Source organism: Eleginops maclovinus, chromosome 4 (assembly GCF_036324505.1).
Source record: "Eleginops maclovinus isolate JMC-PN-2008 ecotype Puerto Natales chromosome 4, JC_Emac_rtc_rv5, whole genome shotgun sequence".
Lineage (NCBI taxonomy): Eukaryota > Metazoa > Chordata > Actinopteri > Perciformes > Eleginopidae > Eleginops > Eleginops maclovinus.
In genome coordinates, this window is record NC_086352.1 from 3,970,652 (window position 1) to 3,997,803 (window position 27,152).

General features: G+C 47.1%; 3 protein-coding genes across 7 annotated transcripts in view; 2 read left to right on the plus strand and 1 right to left on the minus strand.

Moving 5' to 3' along the window:
• Positions 1-17,544, plus strand: part of LOC134863202 (TBC1 domain family member 9B) — a 50,492-nt gene extending 32,948 nt beyond the window's left edge. The window contains exons 11-23 of the mRNA XM_063881560.1: positions 1,468-1,585; positions 1,887-2,089; positions 2,201-2,283; positions 2,409-2,538; positions 10,002-10,100; positions 10,171-10,239; positions 11,004-11,262; positions 11,458-11,523; positions 11,598-11,666; positions 11,822-11,875; positions 16,080-16,112; positions 16,197-16,297; positions 16,519-17,544. Coding sequence (XP_063737630.1) covers positions 1,468-1,585; positions 1,887-2,089; positions 2,201-2,283; positions 2,409-2,538; positions 10,002-10,100; positions 10,171-10,239; positions 11,004-11,262; positions 11,458-11,523; positions 11,598-11,666; positions 11,822-11,875; positions 16,080-16,112; positions 16,197-16,297; positions 16,519-17,121 — 1,887 coding nt within the window. The 3' untranslated portion in view covers positions 17,122-17,544. The remainder of the gene's footprint in view (positions 1-1,467; positions 1,586-1,886; positions 2,090-2,200; positions 2,284-2,408; positions 2,539-10,001; positions 10,101-10,170; positions 10,240-11,003; positions 11,263-11,457; positions 11,524-11,597; positions 11,667-11,821; positions 11,876-16,079; positions 16,113-16,196; positions 16,298-16,518) is intronic.
• A 131-nt stretch (positions 17,545-17,675) lies between these two features.
• On the plus strand, positions 17,676-25,182 carry mrnip (MRN complex interacting protein). Of its 4 annotated transcripts, none has more exons than XM_063881590.1 (7): positions 17,676-19,012; positions 20,994-21,053; positions 23,372-23,478; positions 23,581-23,617; positions 23,736-23,833; positions 24,517-24,559; positions 24,643-25,182. In XM_063881590.1, the coding sequence occupies exons 1-7, from the start codon at positions 18,953-18,955 to the stop codon at positions 24,913-24,915; spliced, it is 678 nt and encodes a 225-aa protein (XP_063737660.1). In that variant the 5' UTR covers positions 17,676-18,952; the 3' UTR covers positions 24,916-25,182. The 4 variants fall into 4 exon arrangements, with proteins under 4 accessions (XP_063737660.1, XP_063737662.1, XP_063737661.1 ...); XM_063881591.1 differs by lacking the exon at positions 17,676-19,012 and adding an exon at positions 19,754-19,931; XM_063881592.1 differs by lacking the exon at positions 20,994-21,053.
• A 61-nt stretch (positions 25,183-25,243) lies between these two features.
• Positions 25,244-27,152, minus strand: part of sqstm1 (sequestosome 1) — a 7,669-nt gene continuing 5,760 nt past the window's right edge. For both annotated transcript variants that reach the window (XM_063881577.1, XM_063881578.1), the window contains 5 exons: positions 26,925-27,039; positions 26,784-26,849; positions 26,509-26,651; positions 26,162-26,432; positions 25,244-26,030 (listed from right to left, as the gene is read on the minus strand). In XM_063881577.1, the coding sequence (XP_063737647.1) occupies positions 25,873-26,030; positions 26,162-26,432; positions 26,509-26,651; positions 26,784-26,849; positions 26,925-27,039 (753 nt within the window). In that variant the 3' untranslated portion in view covers positions 25,244-25,872. The remainder of the gene's footprint in view (positions 26,031-26,161; positions 26,433-26,508; positions 26,652-26,783; positions 26,850-26,924; positions 27,040-27,152) is intronic.

Genomic DNA, 27,152 nt, shown 5'->3' on the forward strand with positions numbered 1-27,152 from the left:
GGCACAGAGTTCAGTAGAGCTTCACAGGTTGCCACTGGAACCCTCTTCCACTCCTCCATGACCACATCACAGAGCTGGTGGATGTCAGAGACCTTGTGCTCCTCCACCCTCCGTCTGAGGATGCCCCACAGATGCTCCACAGGGTTTAGGTCTGGAGACATGCTTGGCCAGTCCATCACCTTTACCCTCAGTCTCTTTAGCAAGGCAGTGGTCCTCTTGGAGGTGTGTTTGGGGTCGGTATCATGTTGGAATACTGCCCTGCGGCCCAGTTTCTGAAGGGAGGGGATCATGCTCCGCTTCAGTATGTCACAGTACACATGGGCCTTCATGGTTCCCTCAATGAACTGTAGCTCCCCACAGCCGGCAGCACTCATCAGCCCCTGACACTCCCACCACCATGCTCGACTGTAGCCAAGACACACTTGTCTTTGTACTCCTCACCTGGTCGCCGCCACACACACCTGACACCATCTGACCCAAATGAGTTTACCTTGGTCTCATCAGACCACAGGACGTGGTTCCAGTAATCCATGTCCTTAGTCTGCTTGTCTTCAGCAAACTGTTTGCGGGCTTTCTTGAGCCTCATCTTTATTAGAGGCTTCTTTCTGGGACGACAGCCATGCAGACCCATTTGATACAGTGTGCGGCGTATGGTCTGAGCACCGACAGACTGACCCCCCACCCCTTTCACCTCGGCAGCAATGCTGGCAGCAGTCATACATCTATTTTCAAGAGACAGCCTCTGGACATGACGCTGAGCACGTGCACTCAACCTCTTTGGTGGACCAAGGCGAGACCTGTTCTGAGTGGAACCGGTCCTGTTAAACCGCTGTATGGTCTGGGCCACCGTGCTGCAGCTCAGTTTCAGGGTGCTCTCTCTTCTTATAGCCTCGGCCATCTTTATGTAGAGCAACAGCTCTTTCTTTCAGATCCTCAGAGAGTTCTTTGCCATGAGGCGCCATGTTGAACTTCCAGTGACCAGTATGAGAAAGTGAGAGCGAAACACCAGATGATACACACCTGCTCCCCATCACACCTCAGACCTTAACGAGTCACATGACACCGGGGAGGAGAAATGGCTAATTGGGCACAATTTGGCCATTCTCACTTAGGGTGTTCTCACCTTTGTTGCAGCGGGTTAGACATTAATGGCTGTGTTGAGTTATTTTGAGGGCTCAGCAAATGTCCCGTTATCCCAGCTGTACACTGACTACTCTACTCTGGATCAGAGGGTCATCTCTTCAGGGTGGTCCCAGGAGAAGATATAATAACATATCTACACCATTGTGAGGGGGGTACTCACTTTAGTGAGATACTGTATACTGCCTGAAGGTAGACACAGGTCCACACTGTAACAACGGGGGGAAAATAATAATTAGAGAGACACCCATTTGGTCATAGCTAGCTAGATAGTTAGTGTAAGATTAGTATTATATGGAATACTTCATGAGTATATTTGTGTTGCAGGCGATGAACATCGTGACCTCGGTGCTGCTGCTCTTCTCTCCAGAGGAAGAGGCCTTCTGGCTGCTGGTGGCTCTGTGTGAGCGCATGCTGCCAGACTACTACAACACCAGAGTAACAGGTATACATATATAGTATTTATATGTATATATATACAAATACAGCCGCGGAAGAAATCAAGAGACCACTCCAATTTTTCCTTTAATCTTTATCTACTTGTATGGCAGCGATTACAGTGTCTGTTGAATTCCATCACAGAAAAGAATTGCCAGTAGTTTATAGAATACAAAAAAAACATTTACCTCAAAAGACGTACCTTCAAAAAATAAAACAAGAGAAGTAGATAATGCTGAAGTGGTCTCTTAATTTTTTCCGCGGCTTTATATATATATTATATAATAACAAAGTGCTGATGTGTTTAGGGGCCCTGGTGGACCAGGGCGTGTTTGAGGAGCTGACCCGGGCCTTTCTGCCCCACCTGTATGAACACATGAGGGATCTGGGGGTGATCTCCACCATCAGCCTGTCTTGGTTTCTCACCCTCTTCCTGTCTGTGATGCCCTTTGACAGCGCCGTGCTGCTGGTGGACTGCTTCTTCTACGAGGGCATCAAGGTCACCTTCCAGGTATAGAGCATCATGGGAGCTGTAGTCCTCACAGAGCTGTAGTCCTCAGAGAGCATAGCATCATGGGAGCTGTAGTCCTGACTTCCTGGCTGCTGTCTCCTATCCCTGTAGGTGGCACTGGCCGTGCTGTACGACAACATGGACGCTCTGCTGTCCTGCAGCGACGAGGGGGAGGCCATGACTGTCCTGGGGAGGTGGGGGACAATCCATATTCTCTGAGGGGAGGGGCTCGAGGACATTATTAACATTAGTGAACTCTGTGTGTGTGTGTGTGTGTGTGTGTGTGTGTGTGTGTGTGTGTGTGTGTGTGTGTGTGCAGGTACTTGGATAATGTTGTGAACAAACAGACTGTGGCTCCGCCCATCCCTCACCTACACGCCCTGCTGACCAGCGGAGACGACCCTCCCCCAGAGATCGACGTCTTCGACCTCATCAAGTCATCCTACGAGGTCAGGCTCTGTCTGACTCCTGCAGCGTCTCTGTCGTCTCTGTCTGACTCCTGCTGCAGCATCTCCTGCAGCGTCTCTGTCTCACTCCTGCAGCGTCTCTGTCTCACTCCAGCTGCGTCTCTGTCTAACTCCTGCTGCGTCTCTGTCTGACTCCTGCAGCGTCTCTGTCTGACTCCTGCAGCGTCTCTGTCTGACTCCTGCAGCGTCTCTGTCGTCTCTGTCTAACTCCTGCTGCAGCGTCTCTGTCTCACTCCTGCTGCGTCTCTGTCTCACTCCTGCTGCAGCATCTCCTGCAGCGTCTCTGTCTCACTCCTGCTGCGTCTCTGTCTAACTCCTGCTGCGTCTCTGTCTGACTCCTGCAGCGTCTCTGTCTAACTCCTGCTGCGTCTCTGTCTAACTCCTGCTGCGTCTCTGTCTAACTCCTGCTGCGTCTCTGTCTAACTCCTGCAGCGTCTCTTGTCTGACTCCTGCAGCAGCATCTCCTGCAGCGTCTCCGTCTAACTCCTGCTGCGTCTCTGTCTGACTCCTGCAGCGTCTCTGTCTAACTCCTGCTGCGTCTCTGTCTGACTCCTGCAGCGTCTCTGTCTAACTCCTGCTGCGTCTCTGTCTAACTCCTGCAGCGTCTCTTGTCTAACTCCTGCAGCAGCATCTTCTGCAGCGTCTCTGTCTAACTCCTGCTGCGTCTCTGTCTGACTCCTGCTGCAGCATCTCCTGCAGCATCTCTGACTCCTGCTGCGTCTCTGTCTAACTCCTTCAGCGTCTCTTGTCTGACTCCTGCTGCAGCGTCTCTGTCTAACTCCTGCTGCGTCTGTCTAACTCCTGCTGCAGCATCTCCTGCAGTGTCTCTGTCTAACTCCTGCAGCAGCTCTGTCTAACTGCAACAGCGGCTGTCTAACTCCTGCTGCGTCTCTGTCTAACTGCGACAACGGTTCTGTCTCACTCCTGCTGCAGCATCTCCTGCTGCGTCTCTGTTTAACTCCTGCTGCGTCTCTGTCTAACTCCTGCAGCGTCTCTGTCTGACTCCTGCAGCGTCTCTGTCTGACTCCTGCTGCAGCATCTCCTGCAGCGTCTCCGTCTAACTCCTAATGCGTCTCTGTCTGACTCCTAATGCGTCTCTGTCTGACTCCTGCTGCAGCATCTCCTGCAGCGTCTCAGTCTCACTCCTGCTGCGTCTGTCTAACTCCTGCTGCATCTCTGTCTAACTCCTGCTGCAACATCTCCTGCAGCGTCTCCGTCTAACTCCTGCTGCGTCTCTGTCTAACTCCTGCTGCAGCATCTCCTGCAGCGTCTCTGACTCCTGCTGCGTCTGTCTGACTCCTGCAGCGTCTCTTGTCTGACTCCTGCTGCAGCATCTCCTGCTGCAGCCTCTCCTGCAGTGTCTCTGTCCAACTCCTGCAGCAGCTCTGTCTAACTGCAACAGCGGCTCTGTCTAACTCCTTCAGTGTCTCTGTCTAACTGCGACAACGGTTCTGTCTCACTCCTGCTGCAGCATCCCCTGCTGCGTCTCTGTCTGACTCCTGCTGCGTCTGTCTAACTCCTGCTGCAGCATCTCCTGCAGTGTCTCTGTCTAACTGTGATAGCGGCTCTGTCTGACTCCTGCTGCGTCTGTCTAACTCCTACTGCGTCTCTGTCTAACTCCTTCAGCGTCTCTGTCTAACTCCTGCAGCAGCTCTGTCTAACTCCTGCTGCGTCTGTCTAACTCCTACTGCGTCTCTGTCTAACTCCTGCAGCAGCTCTGTCTGACTCCTGCTGCGTCTGTCTAACTCCTACTGCGTCTCTGTCTAACTCCTGCAGCAGCTCTGTGTAACTCCTTCAGCGTCTCCGTCTAACTGTGAGAGCGGCTGTCTGGCTCCTGCTGCGTCTCTGTCTAACTCCTGCTGCGTCTCTGTCTAACTCCTGCAGCAGCTCTGTGTAACTCCTTCAGCGTCTCCGTCTAACTGTGAGAGCGGCTCTGTCTGACTCCTGCTGCAGTTTCAAGGTTTTATTGGTCATATGCACAGCAGATACAACGTATATGTTGGCAATGAAAATCTTATGTCCCATGCTCCTCCAACAACTCAACATACATGGTGCAGATAAGATAATAAAATAGTGCAAAAAGAGAGAAGAATATTTACAATATCAACAAGAAAGATTTGAGGATGTGGAATATATACATATGTGGAATACATTGAGAGTATTTACATACTTTACTCTGTGGAATGAGGAGGTATGTGTTAGACTCAATAAACACGACGTTTATATCACTTTAGTGACTTTATTCCAGTTCAGAACAGGACAACTCAGTGGCCACCATTTCCACTGTAACCGGTCCACTCCAGTAACTCAAACACACCACGCATGCGCACAAGCGTTCCCAGGGTCAAAAGGTTACAAAGAGGGAAAATACAAGTTAACAATCTCCCTATCTTTTTTATGTGAAATGATAAAACAATAAATAATAATAAAACAATGTACAAGTAATACTTGTCACAAGATTTCAAATAAACATACAAAGTCATCCAATGACCATAAACAAAATAAAATGACATCCCGGTGACATCCTGGTACATTGAATTTTGACAAAAGATGAACATATTAATAATCCAAACGAAGTTTTCAGTGCTTTGAATTGTCTGTGCAATAAAGTTTTCACCTCAGATTCCACAGTCCTTCACTTAGAGCTTTCAAAAGCACCAGAGCCGAAGCTCCCTTTTTGGTGAGACAGTCAGCAAGTTGGCCTTTTGTGTCTGACCAGAGCATCTCTTTTATTTGCTTGCTTTGTATAAGCTCCTTAATACCACTTATATCCAACCTAAGTCTCTTTTCTGTGACCTGTTTAGTTGACTTGAGGGCATCGAACAGGGACCGATTGTCGGTTACACAGACCAGTGAAGGAGCATTCAGTTCAGCCTTACCAGTGGTGAGCTCAGAAAAAAGAGTTGCAAGGAAAATAGCATTGTCTACACCATCGGACATAGCAAGTGTTTCTCCTGCAAGGGTGCTTCGTACAACACGTCGAATTCTTTTGGACTGCCAACACAGAGGAGAAAACTTTCCTCTTTCTCCCATAAGAACAATCAATGTCCCCCCCTGTGTACCTCCATCAGGAAGATTACCCAGAGAAGCATCACTGAAAACCACCAAGTGAAGAGCATCGTTTCCTAAATGCTGGAACTTGAGGGTCACCTTGTCTGCCTTAAGCTTACGGATAAGTTTATTTACCTCATGCATAGACTGCACCGTAGCATTTTTGATATTAGATGCCAAACTACATGAGTCAAACATAACATCTGGTCTGGTCTGCTTGGCAACCCATAGGACTTGTCCTATTTTTGACCTAAGCTGCTCTTTTTCAGTGTCATTAAGGGGCGCATCCCTAAGTATAGCACGTGCTGGTTGCATGTGAAGAGGTTGTAAATTCTCAATGTAACTGTGCTGATGTACCTGAACTACACCATCAACAGTAGCAAAATCCATTCCTACATAGGAGAAATGCTCATGTTCCTCACGCCCTACATGGAACGCAGACTTCAGTAGGGGAATCACATCTGTTGAAAAATCTTGCGAGCCTGCCCAAAGAAAATCATCTACATGGCATGCAAGTACTCCAGTAACCTTAAACTGCTCGTCTAACCAATAAAAGACTGCTGGATCCACCTGCGACATTTGACCACCTGTGCCCAGCATGGTTTCTTTGACTTTGTTATACCAATATAGAGATGCATCAGCAAGACCATATACACATTTCTTCAGTTTCCATATAACATTTGCACTGCCTGCCTCAGGAGGGGGCCGGATATAAATATCCCTAGACAGCTCCATGCCCTGCAAGAATGCAGATTTGATATCCATAGAATGGACTTGCCACTGGTTTTGACAGATTACTGATAACAACAGCCTAAGAGATTCTGAAGCACAGGTTGGAGAATCTTTCTGTAACTCTTGCATATTAAGCTCTTCACACCCTCTGGCTACGAGTCGTGCTTTAGGCACAATACCCTTGGGAGAGTCTTTGAGACTACAGACCCATCTAGTGGAGACACATTTTTGGCCTGCATTATCAACCTCCTCAAACACATGATTATTGTGCCAATTTTGTATCTCTTCTTGTTTTGCTGCATCAAATGAAATGTCTTTTGCTATGAGTACATCAGCCTCCCTGTCTTCTGACTCAACGTTAAGACTACCAACAGATGACATATCAACTGACTCCTTTTGTCCCTCACTGCCATCAGGTTCAAGATGTTGTAAGTTAAACCAGTTTTTATGCTGCCCTGTGGCTTTTCCTGCTCTGCCTAAAACTCTGGCTGTATGTTGAATGCCATCATCTCTGCTCACAAATGTTACAGACTGACCTGTTCTTAACCTTACACCTGCAAAAGGGGCAGGGTCACCACAGGCCCTGTGCTCTGTGTCAGTTTGTGTCACATTAGGTTGTGTGATGGGTGGGTGCAACACTTCTCCTGTATTCACCTCCATGTCACTGATGTTCTCCTGTTCATTGTCAGTATTATGGTCACTATCTGAGCTATCTTCTGTAGTGTTTGACACGCCTACCTCACTTTCTGCTTTTCTGTTAGCATCATCTTGAGCAATCTGCTTGTCGTGTTCCTCTGTGTTCACCTTACAAAGCCTGGAATGATGCACTCTAACAAGAATCCCACCATGTCTTACAAATACAACAGCCCCATCCTGACCAATAACCACCCCTGGTCCCTTCCACTCAGTGCAGTCTGCTCGTTTGTAATATACTCTGTCTCCTGTCACATATTTGTCATCTGTAGGTCTGAGCTGCTTGCGAAGTGCCCTCCTAATTCTCTCTGAGCATTCGGCTTCAGTGAATGCTTTCCTGGAAGCATGCAAAGCTGATATGTGTTCTCCTACCCTAGCACTTACAGTGGTGCCCTCTAAGGCAGGTAGCTTATCAACTAACACAGAGGGGAGGTTAGGATTCTGTCCAAATACTAATTGATGCGGGCTGTAACCATGAACACTGAGCATACTGTTCTTGGCCATGAGGGCCCAGTCAAGAGCAGTGTGCCAGTCACATCCATTTTCCCGTTTCACTTTCTGGATGATTTCGGTGAGTGTCTGATTGTGTCTTTCCAGTAGGCCGTTGCTCCAGGGACTGTATCCTGCTGTTGTTCTTGTCTCAATGTTGAAGTTTTCCGCCATGTCTCTGATTTCCTGATTATTGAATTCTCCACCGTTGTCAGTGTATAGTCTCCGGGGGGGGCCATGTACGCTTATCCATGTGTGAATGAAGGAGTTGACAATTTCACAGGATTTCTTTGTTTTCACAATGTTTCCAGCACTGAAACGTGTAAAATGGTCGATGATATGGAGATACCATACACCTGGTTCCAACTCATGCAGGTCCACTGCTACCGTTTCATTGTACTCTGAGGCCAAGGGCAAACCTGCAGCAGGCCTTGGTTTGGTCTTGCTGTACCTCTTGCATATGTCACAGTCATGTACTATTTGTTGCAAAATAGTGACACAGTCTTTGTCCTTATTTCCTGCGCTTTGAATGAGCCTTTGTAGACGATCTGCTGAGGCATGGCCAAACTGTTTGTGAAGCTTCAGAAGAACTTTGTGTTTCTCATTGGTGGACATGTTTTCTGTCACAGTAAGGACTTCATCCTCAGGCTCACTCTTCTCCGTATCTTTGTCTCTGATGTCTACACAGTAGTGGCCAGAGCTAGTGAATTCAAGAGGCACAGGTTGTCTGAACATCACAGCTCGGTCGTTTTCCATGTCCAAAATGGTTCCTGCTTTCTTCAAAGATGTTTTGCTCAGCAGCAGTGGGATGTCAGCTTTGACCACTTCAGCTTCAACATGACATTTTGTCTGTCCTATCTTAGCAGGTAGTTTTACTTTTCTGCTGGAATACACTAAGTTTCCATCTCCAAATCGAAATGGCCTGCTACTGGGGATTTCTGTTTGCAGCACCTGGTTCACTTGGTCTGGGCTGAGGTCTTTCACATAGCTTTCCAGCCATTTCTCCCCACATACAGTACGAGTACAAGCAGTGTCAATGATAGCTGACCCCAGGGATTCAGCCAGGAAGATTTCTGAATCAGACATTGAAGCTTTGGTAAACAATGTGATGTTACATTCGTCAACATTTTCTTCTTCAGTTAGTTTGACATGTTCACTCTTCTTATGAGGACAATCTTTAGCCCAATGAAACGTGCTCTGACAGATGGCACACCTTGATCTCCTACCGAATTTATCCAGTGGATTGGTACCTTGTAAGGGCTGCCTCTGTTGTCCAGTCTGTACCGTGTATCGTTGTCCTCGTCCTTGCGGTCTTTGCTCTGTAAAGAACGCCACGTCCTGCTGGTTCACTTGTATTCCGCTTGACGAGCCTGGCGCTTTTCCTCCGAAAATCCTCTTAAGTGCCGATTTCATATCGACGAACTTCAAGTCCGTGCACGCAGTCAGTGCAAGTTGCCTGCTTTTCACGTCCAGACAAGCCGTGTCCAAGAGCTTAAATGCTAACACAGCATCGGGTAGCGTCATATTGTACTTTTTCATCCGGTTATATCTCTGCTCGAAGTCAATTATGTAGTCCGATATGGACAGAGAACTTTCTTTTGTGATGCTATCAAAATGAGAATACGCTTCATATGCACGGTCTTTTTCCTCCTTTAGAAACACACTATCCAATTTAGCTAACAACGTATCCATACCGGTATCAATGTCCAAGTCATCTGCAGGTATTTCCATTGCGATTTCACGGGCTCTTCCTTGAAGCCCCAAGGCGACAGCAAGTGCATGTTTCTCTTTGTCGAGTTCTGTAACACGCGTCCAGACGTTAATTTCATTTTTCCAACTCTCGTACGGCTTGGTCTCGTCAAACTTCGGCGGAATTTTGTAACTAGCAGCCATCCTCTGCTACCAATGTTAGACTCAATAAACACGACGTTTATATCACTTTAGTGACTTTATTCCAGTTCAGAACAGGACAACTCAGTGGCCACCATTTCCACTGTAACCGGTCCACTCCAGTAACTCAAACACACCACGCATGCGCACAAGCGTTCCCAGGGTCAAAAGGTTACAAAGAGGGAAAATACAAGTTAACAGTATGGACAGATGCATGTATTACGTATAACAGATGTATATGGCAGATGTGTATAATATATAGATATATATATATATGTATGTGTGTGTGTGTGTGTGTGTGTGTGTGTGTGTGTGTACTATAAACAGATGTGAGTAGACATTCACAGAGCTCAGGAGTTCAGCAGTCTTATAGCCTGTGGTATAAAACTGTCTCTGAGACTGGTGGTCTTGGTCCGGATGCTGCGGTACCGACGGCAGCAGACAGAACAGATTGTTGCTGGGGTGATGGGGGTCCTTTAATATCTGCAGCATCTCCTGCTGCGTCTCTGTCTAACTCCTGCTGCGTCTCTGTCTAACTCCTGCAGCAGCGGCTCTGTCTAACTCCTGCTGCGTCTCTATATATCTTTCAGAAGTTTGGCAGCCTGCGCTCTGATGTTATCGAGCAGATGAGGTTCAAGCAGAGGTTAAAGGTCATCCAGTCCCTGGAGGACACAGCTAAGAGGAGCGTGGTGAGTAAGCATGCTATAGGCTAACATGCTAATGTAACACACTCACAAGTGTGTGTGTGTGTGTGTGCAGGTGAGAGCGATGATGACAGAGTCTGCGTTCAGCATCGAGGAGCTGGAGGAGCTCTACTGTCTCTTTAAGGTAAGAATGATCCAGAGCAGGAGAGGAGTTCCAGATGTTACTGTAGCTTTACTTCCTGTTGCAGGCGCAGCACATGCCCAGCTGTTATTAGTGATGTGGGATAAAGCAATATATTGAAATGGAACTTTAAATTACATAATTCATTGTCTCCGGATGGACCAGAGCTCGAACTTCCGTTAGTACCGGATGTTATTGTTTTTAGCCTCAAGTAGCATGTAGCTAAAGGAAGATCGAGTGTGTGAGTATAATAACAATGATACGTGGAAATACATACTACCACTCTTTGACGCTACATTATCATGTATTATGGTGTGTTTGATTATGTAACAATCCCAATGAATATGACGATTAATTACGTGAACGAAGGTAAGATGAGGGAATTATTACGGAAGATGGATCTTCCTCCGTTTGCATCAGCCCATAGAAGAGACAGAGATATGCCCATGTGACGACAGGGGGCCAATAGGATCCGGCCCCCGCTGCTAACCAATGAGTGACAACGGGACCGGAGAAACCTTAGAACAGAAAACAATTTGAAAAGTTTGAGATCGGTCGTTCTTCCTACGACGCTGTAGACAGCTACCCACTGGAAAATATGTACCAGTTAAAAGGGAGAAGACCTCGGCCGAGCGCCCTTTGTGTTAATCCTGTTAAATTTAGATGAGAAGTTTCTTGGATTCTTTTAAACCATCTTACTATAGAAATTAGAACCCTACAGGCTCCAGCTGCTCCAGATGTTACTGTAGCTCTACCTCCTGTTGCAGGCGCAGCACATGGCCAGCTGCTATTGGGGCTCCAACTGCTCCTGGGGCTCCAGCAGCTCTGCGGCGCAGCGGCACGACCCCAGCCTCCCGTACTTGGAGCAGTACCGCATCGACCCGCTGCAGTTCAGCCAGCTGTTCTCCAGCCTCGGGCCCTGGACCTGCGGGGGTCGGACCCCCACCCTGTCGGCACGCCTCTTCAGGATCCTTGACCAGAACCAGGATGGGCTGGTCAACTTCAAGGAGTTCATCACCGGCCTCAGTGAGACAAACCTTCTTTAGATATCTGAACAGCTGTATACCTGCTGATGCTCAAATAATATTCCATACATATTCCATTTCATACAGAGGTGACAGGTGTATGTGTGTGTGTGTGTGTGTGTGTGTGTGTGTGTGTGTGTGTGTGTGTGTGTGTGTGTGTGTGTGTGTGTGTGTGTGTGCGCGCGCGCACGTGCAGGTGGGATGTATCACGGAGACATGACGGAGAAACTCAAACTGCTCTACAAGCTGCACCTGCCTCCAGGTATCTCTGTAGTTCACACCATGTTTACCTGTTGTCAACATGTTGTTTACCTTTTGTTGTTGTTGTTGTTGCAGCAGTGTGTCCGGAAGAGGCTGAATCAGCGCTGGAGGCAACTCACTTCTTCACAGGGGATGAAGCTCAAGGTAGTGTGTGTATAATATCTTCTACTATACTGCCTCATATTTTTCTTCTTCCTCCTCATCCTCTTACTCCTTCTCCTCTTCCTTCTCTTCCTCCTCCCCATCCTCCTCTTCCTGCTCTTCCTCCTCCTCCTCTTCTCCTGGTGCGTTGTTTCCAGACTGTTCCTTCCTGCCTGCCGCGGGCTCTTTGGGGAAACAGGAAGTGACCTCAGGTGTGTGTGATGTCACACAGGTGTCACTCCCCTATTTGCATGCCTGCCCAATTTGCACTGCACATGCGCGAGATGGTCCGCCCTATTGTACAGCTACGGACGGCAACCCAATAGGACAAGACATCCAGACGGCTGCCCGATTTGCATTGCGCAAGTGTGAGTCATAGACGTATATCTGACAAGATGAAGAGTTTTGAGTTTTTTAAGAATTTGAGTGAATATATCTCTAAAGATGTGCAGCCCTCCCAACCACTCAGCTCAGGACAGGTTAAGTAAACCAGGACAGTACTACGAGCATAGGAGGAGCTGAGGTGGGATCTACTATAAGCTCTCCTATCTTGGGTTCTCACTTTGGCCCCTAAAAGCCCTCAGGTAGCCTGGCGATAGACCGTAGCTATACTGCAAAACAATAAATCTCCCATGCAACTCCAAATATCTGCTCTCGAGCCCCCACTCTGATTACCATCAGAGAAATATTCGATTAACAGAAATACCCGAACTGTACCTGACATTATTGTCAATCTGTATACACTTTACTTTATTAACATGTCAACTAAATAACAACACATATTCCACGACTCGCTTCAAAACAAAAGAAATAAAGGTACCCGGGATTTTAGTCAGTTATGGTATCAGTGGCGGCTGGTGAACATTTTTTTGGGGGGGCGCAGTTGGGCGGCACGGTTTAAATAGCACTTTTTTAGAGGTTTAGCTTAAGACAGTTGGTTAGGTGGCTGCGGCCACATTCGTGCTTCTTACATTTTTGTGTGAAGTGCTTTAGATCCTTCATCCCGGTTGTAGTCCAAAGTGTTTCAGTCCCAGGACTTTGAAATAACAGACAAGGGAAACAAAAAAAGGCATTGCTCACTGTACAACCAGCTAACCAATTCCGCTTAGCATACAAGTTTGAGGAGAAAGTCCGAGTGTAGGTTCTCCCGCGATCAGTGGTCGTCTGTTGAATGTTTGAATCCGGACGCTCGGGTCCCAAGTCTTTCAATTTCTTCTTTTCGACATCTGATAGTCGATGAAACGGTGTTTTAAGTAGAGCTTGCACGGAGTTCTCAGCCATCGATGTCGCCATATTCACTCAATCTAAGTTTCAGCTAGCTACGGTGCTGCTCTTTACGCTTGTGGTTAGGGAATGATAACGATGCTGATTCGCCGAAATAGTCCAATCGCGTATCTAAGAATGTCACATTGAACTAAGAAACAATGCCATTGGCTGTGGGCGCAAAGATTAGCGCCCACAGATCTACAGTGGGGCAAAAAAGTATTTAGTCAGCCACCAATTGTGCAAGTTCTCCCATTTAAAAAGATGAGAGAGGCCTGTAATTTTATCATAGGTACACTTCAACTATGAGAGACAGAATGGGGGAAACAATCCAGGAAATCACATTGTAGGATTCTTAATGAATTCATTGTAAATTCCTCGGTAAAATAAGTATTGGGTCACCTACAAACAAGCAAGATTTCTGGCTCTCACAGACCTGTAACTTCTTCTTTAAGAGGCTCCTCTGTCCTCCACTCGTTACCTGTATTAATGGCACCTTTTTGAACTCGTTATCAGTATAAAAGACACCTGTCCACAACCTCAAACAGTCATACTCCAAACTCCACTATGGCCAAGACCAAAGAGCTGTCAAAGGAGACCAGAGACAAAATTGTAGACCTGCACCAGGCTGGGAAAACTGAATCTGCAATAGGTAAGCAGCTTGGTGTGAAGAAATCAACTGTGGGAGCAATTATTAGAAAATGGAAGACATACAAGACCACTGCTAATCTCCCTCCATCTGGGGCTCCACGCAAGATCTCACCCCGTGGGGTCAAAATGATCACAAGAACGGTGAGCAAAAATCCCAGAACCACACGGGGGGACCTAGTGCATGACCTGCAGAGAGCTGGGATCAAAGTAACAGAGGCTACCATCAGTAACACACTACGCCGCCAGGGACTTACATCCTGCAGTTCCAGACGTGTCCCCCTGCTTAAGCCAGTACATGTCCAGGCCCGTCTGAAGTTTGTTAGAGGGCATTTGGATGATCCAGAACAGGACTGGGAGAATGTCATATGGTCAGATGAAACCAAAATAGAAGTTTTAGGTAAAAACTCAACTCGTCGTGTTTGGAGGAGAAAGAATGCAGAGTTGCCTCCAAAGAACACCATACCTACTGTGAAGCATGGGGGGGGAAACATCATGCTTTGGGGCTGTTCTTCTGCAAAGGGACCAGGACGACTGATCCGTGTAAAGGAAAGAATGAATGGGGCCATGTATCGTGAGGTTTTGAGTGAAAACCTCCTTCCATCAGCAAGGGCACTGAAGATGAAGCGTGGCTGGGTCTTTCAGCATGACAGTGATCTCAAACACACCGCCAGGGCAACGAAGGAGTGGCTTCGTAAGAAGCATTTCAAGGTCCTGGAGTGGCCTAGCCAGTCTCCAGATCTCAACCCCATAGAAAATCTTTGGAGGGAGTTGAAAGTCCGTGTTGCCCAGCGACAGCCCCAAAACATCACTGCTTTAGAGGAGATCTGCATGGAGGAATGGGCCAAAATACCAGCAACAGTGTGAAAACCTTGTGAAGACTTACAGAAAACCTTTGACCTCTGTCATTGCCAACAAAGGGTATATAACAAAGTATTGAGATGAACTTTTGTTATTGACCAAATACTTATTTTCCACAATCATTTGAAAAGAATTCATTAAAATCCTACAATGTGATTTCCTGGACTGTTTCCCCCATTCTGTCTCTCATAGTTGAGGTGTACCTATGATAAAATTACAGGCCTCTCATCTTTTGAAATGGGAGAACTTGCACAATTGGTGGCTGACTAAATACTTTTTTGCCCCACTGTAAGTTTCATCCCCCAATGAAAAGCTATCCTTGCTAAAATGACTGAGAAAAGTATAAGCTCTCCTATAGACTCCCATGTTATCGGCGCCCACGGACGGTAGCCGACCTGCCTATTCTCAGAAAAGGCGAATGGCAATATATTATGTCCGGACACATTTTAGCGGTTCTTGACAGTGGTCTCCCATACACATTTAACCCATAAACACGGTACATTTCTTATTTCAATTATGTTGTATATATAACGTTTTTTAACTCAAAAAGTCAGGGTGGGCGGCGCCCAAGCGCCCACTATTGACGCACCGCCACTGTATGGTACCCTTGTTGGAGCTCATATTCCCTCCACACGGCCGATCCACAGACGTATCTCCCCGATGAATCAACCCATCGTAGTCCTCCTGTTGGCCCGACGTCCTTCTTCTGTCAACCGGCAGCAGGCAGGCACACGAGTCTCTTAAGATTAGGTCTATACTGTTCAACTTCTCAAACAATAAACCCGGACTCAGGACAACGCAGCTAAACACGAGGCTAACGTAGCCGTTGCTACAGTTAGCATACAGTCTCGCAGTTTTGCATAGTCTTGTGAATTTGTCACCAAATGGGTTCCACGCTCTTCTCCCAGGCACTCGAACACACAACAGTACTTCTAGCTTATTTTAACATTAGTAACCCAAAATAAATAATGACGTTTTCCCCGGTCTTAACTTCTCAGTCTTTGCCTCGCTCTCCTTTTCGCGCCTCTCCGACCTAAGTCTTCTCAAACCCGGTAGGTTAGAACACTGAACTCTGATTTGTTTGCTATATGACTGACACCTCTACCAACCAATACAAATCTGAAGCTCAAGGACTTCTAAAACATAGGAAATATGAGAACTTAACAAATAACTGACACTGAATGCACTCTTCTTGTAACGTAGTGTAACCCTTTTCATTTCTTTATAAATGAAAAGGTAAACAGAAATTAGTAGGGCACTACAGATGAATTTCAGCCCACCCTCTTTACAAGCGAGCGAGGTGAAATGTGCCGTATGTCATCGAACTTCACAGTAAAAGGTAACGTTACTCTCATTGGCCTTTTATTTTGTGTTTAGATTTACTGGACCGTTACTTTCACAGTCATCAGTTACTAAACTCTTCTTTCGTAGATGGCCAGTTGTTCTTTATTGGGCCGAACCGGCAGCATATGTCCTATTTGGGTTGCCGTCCGTAGCTGTCCAATATGGCGGACCATCTCGCGCATGCACAGTGCAAATCGGGTAGTGACAACAGGTGTTTCATTAATATCTGACGCTGTCACTTTAACTAACCTCGTTGTCATGGTAACGGCGGATGATGCTGATGACTTCCTGTCTCTGCAGGTGAAGAGGATGGAGGAACGGAGGAGAGGAAAGGTAAGCCCCGCCCCCATGGGAGAAATATAATAGTAATCTGATTACTATTACTCGTGTACTTGCTGATGTCATTACCTGCTGCAGGTCCAGAGGAGAAGAAGGACTACAGGTACTACCTGAGGATGTGGGCCAAGGAGAAGGAACCAAAGACTGAGACCATCAAAGACCTGCCCCGAATGAACCAGGTAAACCTGAACCAGGTCAGCCTGAACCAGGTAAACCTGAACCAGCCCCCACTATAAGCTCTATCACAGAGGAGGGTCTTCAGTCTGTCTCTGTGTGTGAGGGATCTTGTTGTATTTATATTGTTGTTTACCTGTTGTTTAATGTATGTGTGTGTGTGTGTGTGTGTGTGTGTGTGTGTGTGTGTGTGTGTGTGTGTGTGTGTGTGTGTGTGTGTGTGTAGGAGCAGTTCATAGATGTGTGTAAGACTCTGTACAACATGTTCAGTGAGGATCCAGAGGAGCAGCAGCTGTATCACTCCATCGCCACGGCAGCGAGCCTGCTGCTGAGGATCGGGGAGGTGGGGAAGAGGTTTGGGAACAAGAAGTCAGAGGCCCCGTCGACTGAGGTCTCACCCACACAGGTCTCACCCACTGAGGTCTCGCCCACTGAGGTCTCACCCTCTGAGGTCCCGCCCTCTGAGGTCCCGCCCACTGACCATCAGGGGGTTGCAAGTGAGGCTCAGGTGTGCCAGGCTCTGGCGGACGCTCAGCTGGAGTCTCATCTCGAAGGAGTTAGGGAAGATGTGTCCTCGTCCTCCTCCATCTCTCTGCAGGACGAGGAGTTGGTTCTGATGGGAGAGAAGAGGCGGGGCAGCGAGCTGGATGCTGATTGGTCGATCAGCTTTGAGCAGGTGCTGGCATCTCTGCTGACCGAGTCGCCGCTCGTCCATTACTTCGAGAGGAAGAGAGACATCCGGACCAAGATGGCTTCCTGCAAGGCCAAGAGAGCCGTGGAGCGCCAGACAAGCTCTGCCTCCGATCACGATCTCCACCTGTCCACCTGACAAGCTCCGCCTCCGACCACGACCTCCACCTGTCTCACCTGACAAGCTCCGCCTCCGACCACAACCTCCATCCGTCTAAGACGCTCACACACACACACTCGCACACAATAACTCCGTGTAACCCCCAAGGATGGGAGAAGCTTCCGGATTATATTTCAGAACTGAAGAAGCTGAAATCAGGAAACGATGACTCGTCACTCTGAACTTTATAACCTTTATTCTCTTTATCTTAATCTTGTCTGATCAGTGCGCTCAAACCTGGAGACTTTTATTTTGAAGTCACTGAAGCCTTCCTGATGTTTGTGATGACATCACCGTTGTTTATTTACCTGTTGACGTGACGATGTCACAGGATGTTTTTATTCTGTGTTTATTCGGCTTTTACATCCATGTCAGTTATTGTCTGATAAATACTGAAGTGATGCCCGTCTCTTCTTCTGTGGTGTCCTGCAACATGAGGAGTAACTCTTATAACAACAGTTATAGAATAACAGGTGAATTATACTCGGTATGTCTGGATGAACGTGTGCTCACAGAAGGCGGCGGTAGATAACCGTGTGAAGGGCTCTGATCAGCGGGATTGATTCACACTGTTCCTGAGGCCTGTACCAAGACACAGGATTTGGATTTGGGGTTAGCGAGGTAACTTCAGGTTTACTCTGGGTTTTCGGTCCTACGACGCCTTCTTACCGGGGTAGATCTCCATGCTAACCTATGCTGATTCTGATTCTATGCTCAGAATCAGCATACCTTTAATCGTCCCACAGAGGGGAACTTTTCATTAGCAGGTTATGTTCCAGATAAGAGATCAACTCAGGGAAAGTCCCGTCTGCTGACCAATCAGAGCTCACAGCCTGCTGATCAATCAGCCTGCTGACCAATCAGAGCTTACCGCCTGCTGACCAATCATTGCTCAGTGAGGAGAGTTTTAAGCTATGAGCCATTCTACAGGATAAAGGAAATAGAGAAACTATGGATTGTGTAGAAGTGTTCTTTTATTCGAAGTCCAGGAGTAAATTTAAAAGAAAACAAAGGGAAGCTCCTCATATAAGTTTTAAAAGGAGTATTTAATAAAATGACGCGGCAGTAGGTTTTACAAAACTTTCACAGCTGTGGTTCAATAGTTCGGAACACGCTTCCACATGCCACATAAGAGTAGAGACTCAAAGCAGTTATCTGTCTGGCGGTCAGCGAACAAAAGAGATCATTCTTCAGTTCAATAATCCTTTCACTCTGCGATCGCCTTTTCCTATTGGTCGCCTTGGCGTAAAACAGAACTTCCGGTCAGTTTAGTGATTCCGTGGCATTGGGTAGTCTCCCTCCTTAGAGTATTACAGCATCAATAAGGAGAATCAGACATTGTGTGTTTAATGTATAACACCACAAGTCACTCTCCTTAGTCACTCTTTCTCTACATTCTGTTGGCTAAGGAAACCAACACTAAAAACGGCAGTTGTCTCCCGTCAAGCATCAAGTGTCATCAGTGTAGTATACATCCGGTTACAAAGATAAAGTTTCAAAATACGATGGTTTTCAAAATAAGACAGTGTTGCAGTTACACATAATATTGATTATCATTCCTTACAGTTGACTTATCGAGGTGATAACACCAGCGCCGTAGGACCGAATAGCGAGATCGCATTTGTTATGTTTGGTTAAGCCAGACAACTCAAACAAATCCAGTGTCTGTTGAACTGGCTTCGTGATACAAGCCTCTGGACTCTGCGTCAATAGTACACCGGAAACTGCTGCGGCTCGACTTCGCTCGACTGTGACGTCAGTGTCACGTGTCACGGCGGTTCACAGCAAGCAGTCCCGGGGAAGAAGAACCATGGGTCAGGAGTTCCACGTGCTCCGTTGTTTGACCTGTCAGAGCTTCCAAGTTCAACAGGTAATACACTATCTATCCATCACACACACACACACACACACACACACACACACACACACACACACACACACACACACACACACACACACACACACACACACACACACACACACACTAACACACACACGGTGTGAAGTGTAAGAAATAATAGTCAATATTATGTGTAACTACAATACTGTCTTATTCTGAAAACTGTTTTACTTTGAAAGTGTTTATTTTGTAACCGGATGTTGGTTTTAGCCTCAGATAGCATGTAGCTAATAGGCTCTGTGCACCAGCCCCGTGACGTACTTCCGATCCGGCCAGTGATCGGCAAGTCAGTTTCCAGTTAACTTCCGGCTTCAGTGACGGTAGCGGGAAAAATGGACGGACGGAATAACTTGACTTCAGCTCTCAGAAAAAACAGAAAATACAATGTGAGGGATAGTTTTAAGTTGCAGGAAAGGGAGGGTGGCTCAAACGAACATTGCTGTGTGCCATTTTGCACCGGATCGAGTCGCTATAATAGTGAAATAAGCTTCCACCGCTTTCCAAAGGACCGCGTCCTTCGAGCGCAGTGGATGCATAAAATAAGAAGGACAGGGTTTGTTGTAACTCAGCACACAAAAGTATGTAGTAGACATTTCGGCAGGGATCAAATTGTAAAAAGTGCTAAAGGTAGACGGCTTTTAACTGCGAACGCAATACCATCGTTGTTTGAATGGAACAACAACGACCTCAGCAAGACACGGGCCGGTGTTTGGGAGCGACGGACTCGCCCATCAAATCCGGAACCTGCCCTAGTGGAGACTGAGGAGGAGATTGCCGAAGCTATGGTCCCAATGCTTGTGGACCACACTACGGAGCCAGTGGCACGGTGTGTGTTGATCGGGAACAGTATGAGAAGATGCAGGAAGAAATCGAGACGCTGAGACAGCAGGTACTGACGCTCCATCTGCAGAGCTCATTTGTACTGCGAAAAAAAGAACTAGAATCATATTAATCAGAACACAGTAACCCAGCGGGGAGCAGCTAAGTTAACTTACCTGCCTTCTCTAGTCATTGTTTATATTCTACTAAGAGTTACCTTAGCTGAATCCCCAGGAACAGGGAACACTGGGTTATCAAAGCAACAGCTGTTTTCTTATCGATCCTAGCTTTACCTTACACTCAAACTGTGAGGCTTATCAACTTTCTTCATGGATCTGTAACACAGTGCCCTGACCACAACTTCACCTGTGCCCTGATCTATTCCTGACACTGAGAGAGACATAAAGTTAATACATCTGAAAACATCTGTCTGCATGGCTAAATATCTTCACAGGTCAGTAAGGAATATATGATTAATACGAAAGTACGAAACAAACGCAAAGCTTAAAAGTAGCACTGTGGTAAGGTTAGCTGGCAAGTGAACGTTGCCACAACTTACCCTCGTACTGGTGTAGGTAACTTGAGATATAGGCGAAACCCCTTTTCCCTCTTGTTCTTGGGAGCAGGGGAGTGGGCGTCCACGATACGGTGAACATCATTTATTGATATCCTTGGCAGATTACAGACATCTAGTAAAGTTCATGGTGCTGCGGATGAAGCCGGAAGTTAACCGGAAACTGACTTGCCGAACACTGGCCGGATCGGAAGTACGTCACGGGGCTGGTGCACAGCCTATATTGTACACACCGCCTCTACCTCTCTCACTCATTGATGCTGCAATAATACCATTGCGTGTTTAATACCTGATAAACCTCAGAAGGATTGCATAATGGAATATTGTAGGTGAGAGCTTCAAGACTACGCTAACAAGATGGCGACGGTGACGTCCTTTGCGTCCTGGAAACCTTCTCGTTATCCTGACTTTTTCCCATGTCCCTTTAGGAGCTATGTTATTATTAATATATATACGGATATAATGATTGTGCAGAAACAGTAATAAGTACTTCTTATATGAAGTGTTAATTGTTTACTGTTTATTATTGAACACTGTGCCCTGTGCTGTGTCTGTCAGGTGAAGAAGGTGAACAAGTGGACATGTAAACTGTGTGGAGAGAAACAGTCACTGCTAAAGGTTAGCATCATTCATTCATTCAGAGAAACAATCACTGCTAAAGGTTAGCATCATTCATTCATTCAGAGAAACAATCACTGCTAAAGGTTAGCATCATTCATTCAGAGAAACAGTCATTGCTAAAGATTAGCATCATTCATTCATTCAGAGAAACAATCACTGCTAAAGATTAGCATCATTCATTCAGAGAAACAGTCATTGCTAAAGATTAGCATCATTCATTCATTCAGAGAAACAATCACTGCTAAAGATTAGCATCATTCATTCATTCAGAGAAACAATCATTGCTAAAGGTTAGCATCATTCATTCAGAGAAACAGTCATTGCTAAAGATTAGCATCATTCATTCATTCATTCAGAGAAACAGTCATTGCTAAAGATTAGCATCATTCATTCATTCAGAGAAACAATCACTGCTAAAGATTAGCATCATTCATTCATTCAGAGAAACAATCATTGCTAAAGATTAGCATCATTCATTCATTCAGAGAAACAATCATTGCTAAAGATTAGCATCATTCATTCATTCAGAGAAAGTCACTGCTAAAGATTAGCATCATTCATTCATTCAGAGAAAGTCACTGCTAAAGATTAGCATCATTCATTCATTCAGAGAAAGTCACTGCTAAAGATTAGCATCATTCATTCATTCAGAGAAACAATCACTGCTAAAGGTTAGCATCATTCAGAGAAACAGTCATTGCTAAAGATTAGCATCATTCATTCAGAGAAACAGTCATTGCTAAAGATTAGCATCATTCAGAGAAACAGTCACTGCTAAAGATTAGCATCATTCATTCATTCAGAGAAAGTCACTGCTAAAGATTAGCATCATTCATTCATTCAGGCACCTAAGACCTTGAGACCACAGCTCCCCGCCGCAGCTTCAGCAATAGAGGCTTTGAACAACGCCCACTCAGGTTCAATGTCCCCAGCCTCCACAGGGATGCCTGAAAAGCTCCGCCGGAGGTGTGAGTTGAAGGCCTCCTGGACTTGGGATTCCTCCAGATGTTCCCAGTTCACCCGCACTACACGTTTGGGCTTACCAGGTCTGTCCAGAGGCTTCCCCCGCCACTCGACCCAACTCACCACCAGATGGTGATCAGTTGACAACTCCGCCCCTCTCTTCACCCGAGTGTCCAAAACATGCGGCCTCAGGTCCGATGATACGACAACAAAATTGATCATGGACCTTCTGCCTAGGGTGCTCTGGTACCACGTACACTTATGAGCATCCTTATGTTCGAACATGGTGTTTGTTACGGCCAATCCATGACTAGCACAGAAGTCCAGTAGCAAACCACCACTCCCAATCAAGCCCCTCCAAGTGTCTCCATCATTGCCCACGTGTGCGTTGTAGTCTCCTAGCAAGACTAAGAAGTCCCCTTACGGAGCCCCATACAGGACTTCTTTCAGGGTCTCCAAGAAGGCCTCTGAACTGCTGTTTGGTGCATAAGCACACACAACAGTCAGAGTCCCCCCCCGCCGCAGGCGTAGGGAGGCGACCCTCTCGTCCAGTGGGGTAAACTCCAACAAAGCAGCACCAAACCGGGGGCTTGTGAGTATCCCCACACCCGCTCGGCACCTCACACCTTGGGCAACTCCGGAGAAGAATAGAGTCCAACCCCTATCCAGAAGTAAGGTTCCAGAGCCGACGCTGTGCGTAGAGGTGAGCCCCACCAGGTCCAACTGGTAACGCTCCACCTCCCGCACAAGCTCCGACTCCTTCCCCCCCAGAGAGGTGACGTTCCACGTCCCCAAAGCCAGCTTCTGTCGCCTGAGTCTGGTCCGTCGAGACCCTCTGCTTTCACTGCCACCCTTCTGTCAGCGCACCCGACCCCATCGCTGTTTCCCGTAGGTGGTGGGCCCGCGGGACGGGGAAGCGGAGGTGTTGCCCACGTTGCTTTTTCGGGCTGTGCCCAGCCGGGCTCCGTGGCAAGCCCGGCCACCAGACGCTCGCCGACGAGTCCTCCTTCTGGGCCTGGCTCCAGAAGGGGACCCCGGGCTTCCTCCGGGCTGGGTATCCTCGCTTTCAAGTATGTTTTCATGAGGTCTTTTGAACCAATCTTAGTCTGGCCCCTTACCCGAGACCAATTTGCCATGGGAGACCCTAGCAGGAACACAAGGTTCCAGACAACACAGCCCCCAGGTTCATCGGGGCACACAACCCTCTCCACCACGATAAGGTACTGGTTCTCTGAAAGGTTCAGAGAAACAGTCACTGCTGAGGGTTAGCATGATTCATTCAGAGATAGTCACTGCTAAAAGTTAGCATCAATCATTCAGACCATTCATCCTGTGTTCGGATTGGTTGGCAGGAGTTTGGGCGGGGCTCCGGGGCCGACTGCAGACGTCATGTTCAGAAACTGAACGCCATGAGAGGAGCCAAGATGGAGGGACAGGAGCAGCACATCTTGTCACTATGGTAACAAGCCTGTCCCATGATACTCCTCACCTGTCAGTCACCTGCAGGATAACTAAAGCTAAAAACTGCTATGCTATTCCACTGTTTTAATGTTTTTAACAGGAAGCAGGAGGAGAGAGAGGAGGAACCTGAAGAACAGGTGAACACACTCACACACACACACACACACACACACACACACACACACACACACACACACACACACACACACACACACATACACATACACTAATGTTCCTCTCCTCCATTTGAGCCAGCCTCAGGTGAGCAGCTGGAGTAACTACCTGGACAAACCTGAGGAGGAGGATGTTTGGATGGACTGGCAGCAGCTCCATGGCAACAGCAGGATTGACAGGTGACTATGGTTAAAGACCACGCCCACGTGGGTTAAACACGTTAAGGAGTAAAAGGACCCCTAACCGTTGAGGGGCGATGGAGTCACGCTCTCATGTTGTCTTCAGAAGAGACGCATCAGACCAGGGGTACTTCTCACTTCTCTTAAATTGCATCCTGCGTCTCTCACTTGCGTCTTCTCCTTGTGGCTGACGGGGGGGGGGGGGGTGGTGGGTGTTCTGCTGCTGCAGCCCCTCTGCTTCAAGGTTCCACGTGTTGTGGCTCAGAGTCTTCTATACCTTGGACGAGTTACTGCTGCCTGTCTATCATCTTGAACCAGTCCGGCTACTTTCCTCTGACTTCTGGCATCAACAAGGCCCCCAGAAAACCGGACCAGTCTCTGTGGACCCTAGAGATGGTACCAACAATCACGTTCAGAGTCCCTTTGATCCCCTTCCTCCCATTCTGAGGCTCTGAACTCCACCAGCTCCTCTTCACCATGTCTAAATGCCTTGAGTTGCTGCCCTTTCATTGGCTCATTAGATATTTGCGTTAATGAGCAGGTGAACAGGTGTACCTGATGAAGTGGCTGGTTAGTGTATAAACACTGATATATTACACCATATTTACAAACCAGTTTGTGTTTTTAAGGTTTCATTCTTAATTCAGGAAGCTGCTTTTAGTAAGGTATGTGATATTTGACAGGAAGAAGAAGAGAGGAGGTCAGGAGGACACCACACCTGGTCAGGTAACATGCTGACATCATCAGTTATTAACAGTGACAGTCAGTGTTTGTGCTTTAAAGACCTTCAAACGTCTTTGTGTCTGCAGTCCAGCCTGAAGAGGAGACCCTCAGGCCCTCTCAGCAGTCTGATCCACACCAGTCCTCCCAGTGAGGGAAACCTGTACCCTCCCAGTGAGGAAAACCTGTACCCTCCCAGAGAGGAGAGCCTTGATCCTACTGGTTCCGTCAGTGTTGACTGTCAGGAGACAGTGAGGGGAGCTTCCTCTATGATCAGGGAGACTCCGTCCACCAGGCCCTGTACCCTACTTCCTGTTTCCTCCATGTATGATAGCGGAGAGGACTTCAGTTTGGATTTGTAAACTGATCCTGATTAAGCTGAAGGTCTCTGAGGATTTAATGAATCCACTCTGAGTCTGTTTACGTTTATCACTCTCTGTTTACGTTTATCACTCTGTGTTTACGTTTATCACTCTGAGTCTGTTTACGTTTATCACTCTGTGTTTACGTTTATCACTCTGTGTTTACGTTTATCACTCTGTGTTTACGTTTATCACTCTGAGTTTACGTTTATCACTCTGTGTGTTTGTTTGTGTTCCTAAAGTTATTAAAGAGTTGTTCTCACATCAGTCCAGATGATTTTTTCTTATTTACAGCAGCATCATGTATCTGTGATACAAATCCCCAGAGTCTGGTTCTTTTGTTTTATTCAGATTCATAACGAGACAGCCGAGCAGAGACCCCAAGACATAGGGTCTACTAATGAGAGAAAGTATAGATTCATTAAACAGTTGACATTAATTAGAGAAAGTATAGATTCATTAAACAGTTGACATTAATTAGAGAAAGTATAGATTCATTAAACAGTTGACATTAATTAGAGAAAGTATAGATTCATTAAACAGTTGACATTAATTAGAGAAAGTATAGATTCATTAAACAGTTGACATTAATTAGAGAAAGTATAGATTCATTAAACAGTTGACATTAATTAGAGAAAGTATAGATTCATTAAACAGTTGACATTAGTTAGAGAAAGTATAGATTCATTAAACGGTTGACATTAATTAGAGAAAGTATAGATTCATTAAACAGTTGACATTAATTAGAGAAAGTATAGATTCATTAAACAGTTGACATTAGTTAGAGAAAGTATAGATTCATTAAACAGTTGACATTAATTAGAGAAAGTATAGATTCATTAAACGGTTTATATATGAGTGGATTTCTGAGGAGGAAAACACTAATGACAGATGATTGGTTATGATCGCAGGCCCTCAGAGGACAGGAAGTGGCTGCAGAATCAGGTTCAACAGAGATCAGGTTTTGTGTGGGGGGGGCTGGAACTGGATGGCGTCGAGAGCAGCTCCAATGTCGAAGTCTTTGGTCTGAAGGAGATGAGTCAGCCAGCCGCCCTCATCTGAGAAGCCCATCGACAGCATCTGGGACAGGGTTTCCACCAGACGGGGGTCCGGGTCTGAGGTGGGGGAGAGAAAGGTATTTAAAGAGAGAGTTCATCAGGGGGAGGGGCTCCAGCCGACGGGGGTCCGGGTCTGAGGTGTGGGGAGGCATTAAGGTTTTTAAAGAGACTTGGCCATGTGGTCTCACCTTGGGGTAGGTGAGGGTACAGAGCCGCCTCCCTCAGACCTGTTGGACCCTGCTGTACTGCCGGGGGAGCTTGGTCCTGGTTCTGAACCTGATCCTGGACCTGGTCTTTAAGGTCACTGTCCTGGTTCTGAGCATGGTTCTGGCCCAAGCCTTGGTCCAGCTTCTGGTCCAGGTCAGAGTCCCCGGGTTGGAGCGACTGCAACTCTCCGGTGGACGGGTCGACCTCCCGGGGGTTCAGGTGAGTCCACTCCTCATCAGAGTCTCTGCACACCTGCAAAGCAAAGACTGGGTTACTACTAGAACAGGTCTGCGATCAGAGCTGGTCTGAGAAACACCGGTGAGGTCACCTTTGACCCCTCGCTGCTGGCACCTTCCCCTCCACTGTGAGGGGGGGAGGTCTCGCCCTGAGGGGGGGGGGTTCCACCCTGAGTGGAGGGGGTCACCTTGGTCCTCTGGCCATCATGCTCCACATCGATGTCCACGTCGATACCTGGACACACACATGACATCACTTCCTGTTAACAAAAAGCCAATCAGAGAGCAGCTCTGAGCTGTAATCAGTGGCATCACTTCGTGTTAACAAACAGCCAATCAGAAAGCAGCTCTCAGTGACATCACTCACCCAGAGGACTCAACATGGCGGCCACACCCTCCCCAATGTTCTTCAGGAAGTCCACGTTGTCTTTAGCTGCAGACAGAGGTCAGAGGTATTAATGCATATCGATCAGAGTATTGCATTAATATTAATGGAACTGTCAGTCACCAGAGGGGGGGCTTTGGGTCGGTCTGGAGGGTCCGGGCTGCTGCTGGTTCTGCTGCTGGTTCTGGTTCCACATGCAGTGTCTCATCCTCTTCATCCACTTCCCCCGAGGAAACCACTGAACACACCAAAACACCCTGTCAGTCACTGCGCAGGGCTAAACACCCTGTCAGTCACTGCGCAGGGCTTAACACCGTCTCAGTCACTGCGCAGGGCTAAACACTCTGTCAG